General features: G+C 34.8%; 1 protein-coding gene and 1 non-coding gene across 2 annotated transcripts in view; one reads left to right on the plus strand and one right to left on the minus strand.

The window, feature by feature from the left end:
* Positions 1-3,493, minus strand: part of Bdp1 (B double prime 1, subunit of RNA polymerase III transcription initiation factor IIIB) — a 90,089-nt gene that overhangs the window by 65,773 nt on the left and 20,823 nt on the right. The window contains exon 10 of the mRNA XM_048800109.1: positions 1,649-1,918. Within this exon, the coding sequence (XP_048656066.1) occupies positions 1,649-1,918 (270 nt within the window). The remainder of the gene's footprint in view (positions 1-1,648; positions 1,919-3,493) is intronic.
* On the plus strand, positions 869-976 carry LOC125615835. Its single transcript, XR_007346435.1, has one exon. It is a non-coding gene; the product is annotated as a U6 spliceosomal RNA (small nuclear RNA).

A 3,493-nucleotide genomic window follows, 5' to 3' on the forward strand; every position in this document is an offset into this window, starting at 1 on the left:
TTTTTTTTTTTTTTTTTTTTTTGAGACACAAAATCAGATAAAAAGGACTGTGTTTCAAGTATCTTATGGCCTTGTCAAATTGCTGCTGCTGGCCTTAAACCTGGGATCTTCCTACCTCAGCCTCCTGAGTTACTGGGATTACAGGCATACACCACTATACCCAGCATCTTTCTTAAATTTTAAGTGGTTAATGACTTGCTTTATTATGTCTTGTTGGGAAGCTAAAAGTGGACTTGGTTGTTCTTTTGTTCCTTCAGAAGTGTAATAATTAATAATAAGGTAACAGCTACCATTTACTTACTAAAAAGCAAGAATGCAAGTCTATCAGATGTATTATCTCACTTAATACTCAAAAATCCTATTAAAAGGTATCATTGTTAACCCATGATAGAGAAGAACTATCTGAGTTCAGATATATTAACTGACAGTCCAATGTCAAGAGCAAGAATAAAAATACAAGAACTAGCATTAAAAAACAAAGTCTGTTTCACTTCTAAAATCTGATATCTTAATCAGTAATCTTTCCTGCTTTATAAGCAATGTCTCTTGTAACAGCAACAAAAAAGCATAATGTTAGGCTTATAAAATCATACTACTTTAACTACCAGAATTAATTTATTAAAATCATATTAGTGAAGATGAACTGCATGATATTTAAATTCTATAAAACGTTGTTCTGGTCTGCTACAACTTTTTCTTCCTGTCTTTACTTGATTTTATTTTTTCATGTTGGGGATTAAACCCAGAGCCTACAGATGCCAAGCACAATCTCCTGAGTCTCTGGATTACAGGTATGTGCCACCATGCCTGACTGCTTTTCTCTTTTTTTTTAACAATAATTTTTTTTCATTTAATTAAAAATAAAAGGGTGCTTGCTTTGATAGCACATATACTAAAAACAGGAACAATACAAAGAATATTATCATCGACCCTATACATGAATGACATGCAAATTTGTAAAGCATTCTGTATTTGAAAAATAAATTTTAAAAGATAAAAATGCTTAACACAGGAGCTGGGGTTGTGGCTAAGCAATAGAGCACTCAAAAAAAATATATATATATATTACAAAAGGCTGGGGGCTGGAGTTGTAGCTCAGTGGCAAGAGTGCTTGCCTTGCATGTGTGAGGCCCTGGGTTCCATCCTCAGTACCACATAAAAATGAAGATATTGTGTTCATCTACAACTTAAAAAAAAAAGAGCGCTCATCTAGCACTTGCCAGGCGCTGGGTTGGATTCTCACCACTGTATATTAATAAATGAATAAAATAATGGTCCATCAACATCCAAAAAAAATTTTTAAAAAATACCTAACACAGTACTATCAGTACAGATCAGTTAACAAGCCAGGTACAGTAGCATATACCTACAATCCCAGCAACTAGGGAGGATGAAGAAGAAGAATTATGAATTCAAGGCTAATCTCAGCAACTTAGTGAGACCTTGTCTCAATAAGAGAGACTAAGGACATGGGTCAGTGATAAAGGGCCTCTGGCTTCAATTCCCAGTACCAAATAAATAAAAACATACATACATACATACATAAATAGCATTGTTCAATCTATCCAAAAGAAAAGTACTTGTTATATATCACATTATTGTACGTCTTAAAGTAATATAAGGCTATTAAAATGCATAAGAAACTTACTCTTGTGTTTTTCTTCTTTAAAAGGGACTGACTGAACACTGGCATTTCCTAAAAGAGTTTTCACTTCCTGTTCATTAGCATCATCTTGATTCTTCCTTCTCTTTTTCTTTTCATTTCGGTCTTGTTCTAATACAACTTGTTCTAAATCTTGTCCTGATAAAGTCAGAGACTCTTCTTCAACTGTCTGAGCATCCTCCTGAGTATCTGAAATTTTAGTACTCCCAGACTCATCGGGATCATCATTTACTCCTTCACTAGTAACTTTTCTCACTGAAAATAAGTGAAATAGTGATAAATATATAAACAACCTACAAAAAAATTATTAAAGGTAGAGAAAATAAATACTCAAGGATATCCTCTATAATACTATTTATGTGAACAAAACATTGAACAAAACTAAAATATTCAAAAGGGAATAACCAAATAAGTTACAATACATTCATGATTTAAAAATCCATGCAGAGATGGGCTGGGGGCATAGTTCAGTAGAAGAACACAGGTAGAATACGGCCAGACATGGCGGCAGATACCTGTAGTCCAAGCAATAGGGAAAGCTGAAGCAGGAAGATCCCAAGTTTGAGAATAATCTCAGTAATTTAGTAAGACCCGGTTCCCAAAATTAAAAATAAAAAAGGCTAGGAATGCAGTTCAGTGGTACAGTACCACTGGATTCAATCCCCACTACCAAAAAAACATCCATATAGAGTGTAGCTCAATGATAAAGCACATACTCCGCATGCACAAGGCCCTGGGTTCAAACCCTAGCACCACATAAACACGAAATAATCCACAAAAGCAATAACAAGATGGGTTCATATACAGTAAAGTGAAAGATTTCAAAACATACTGTTGTACTTAAAAAAAAATCAAATGACAGAAATATGTGTATATTTCTAATTCCATTTTTATTAATAAAACATACATCTTTAGATAAGCACATATATATGAACAGAAAAATGTTTATAACAGGTGGGAGAGAGTGTTAAAAATTTAATCTTCAGCGAGGTGGGCTGGTGCACACCTGTAATCCCAGTGGCTTGGGAAGCTGAGACAGGAAGATCACAAGTTCAAAGCCAGCCTCAGCAGTGGCAGGGCACTAAGCAACTCAGTGAGACCCTGTCTCTAAATAAAATACAAAATGGAGCAGGGGATGTGGCTCAGTGGTTGAGTGCCCCTGAGTTCAATCCCCCTAGTTCAATCAAACTCTACCACTGAACTACAATCCTAGCCTTTTTTATTTTTAATTTTGGGACAGGGTCTTGCTAAATTTCTGAGATAATTCTCAAACTTGGGAGCCTCCTGCTTTAGCCTTCCATATTGCTTGGACTACAGGTCCAAGTGTGCCACCATGCCTGGAAAAATCTATATGGATTTTTCTTTTGAAGGGGGGAGTATTTTTTGCTTTTGTAATGCTAGGGATTGAACTAGAATCTTGCCCATGGTAGTAGACAGGTGTTCTAAATTAAAAAAGAATTTAATCTTCACTCATTTGTGCTTTTTTCATATTTTTTATTAGTACATTGATTGTATAGAATGGTTGAATCTGTTGTTACATATTCCACATAATTCTCAGCACCTACACACACAATATAAAAATATAATTTGGCCAATATCATTACCCAGTATTTTCTCTTTCCCTCCTCCCCTCCCTCTTCCAGATCACTTTCCTATACTCTATAGCTGATATTACTTTGATTTTTGTGAGACCAATCCTCCACATATTTTTTCCTTTTTCTCTGTTTTTCAACAAACAACAAATATGTGTGCATATGTGTGTGTGTGTGTGTCTGTGTGTAAATAACACAAGGTCCCCCACATGCACACTTTTTTTTTTTTTTTTTTTTT

This window comes from Marmota marmota, unplaced genomic scaffold (genome assembly GCF_001458135.2).
Source record: "Marmota marmota marmota unplaced genomic scaffold, marMar, whole genome shotgun sequence".
In the NCBI taxonomy this organism is placed as follows: domain Eukaryota; kingdom Metazoa; phylum Chordata; class Mammalia; order Rodentia; family Sciuridae; genus Marmota; species Marmota marmota.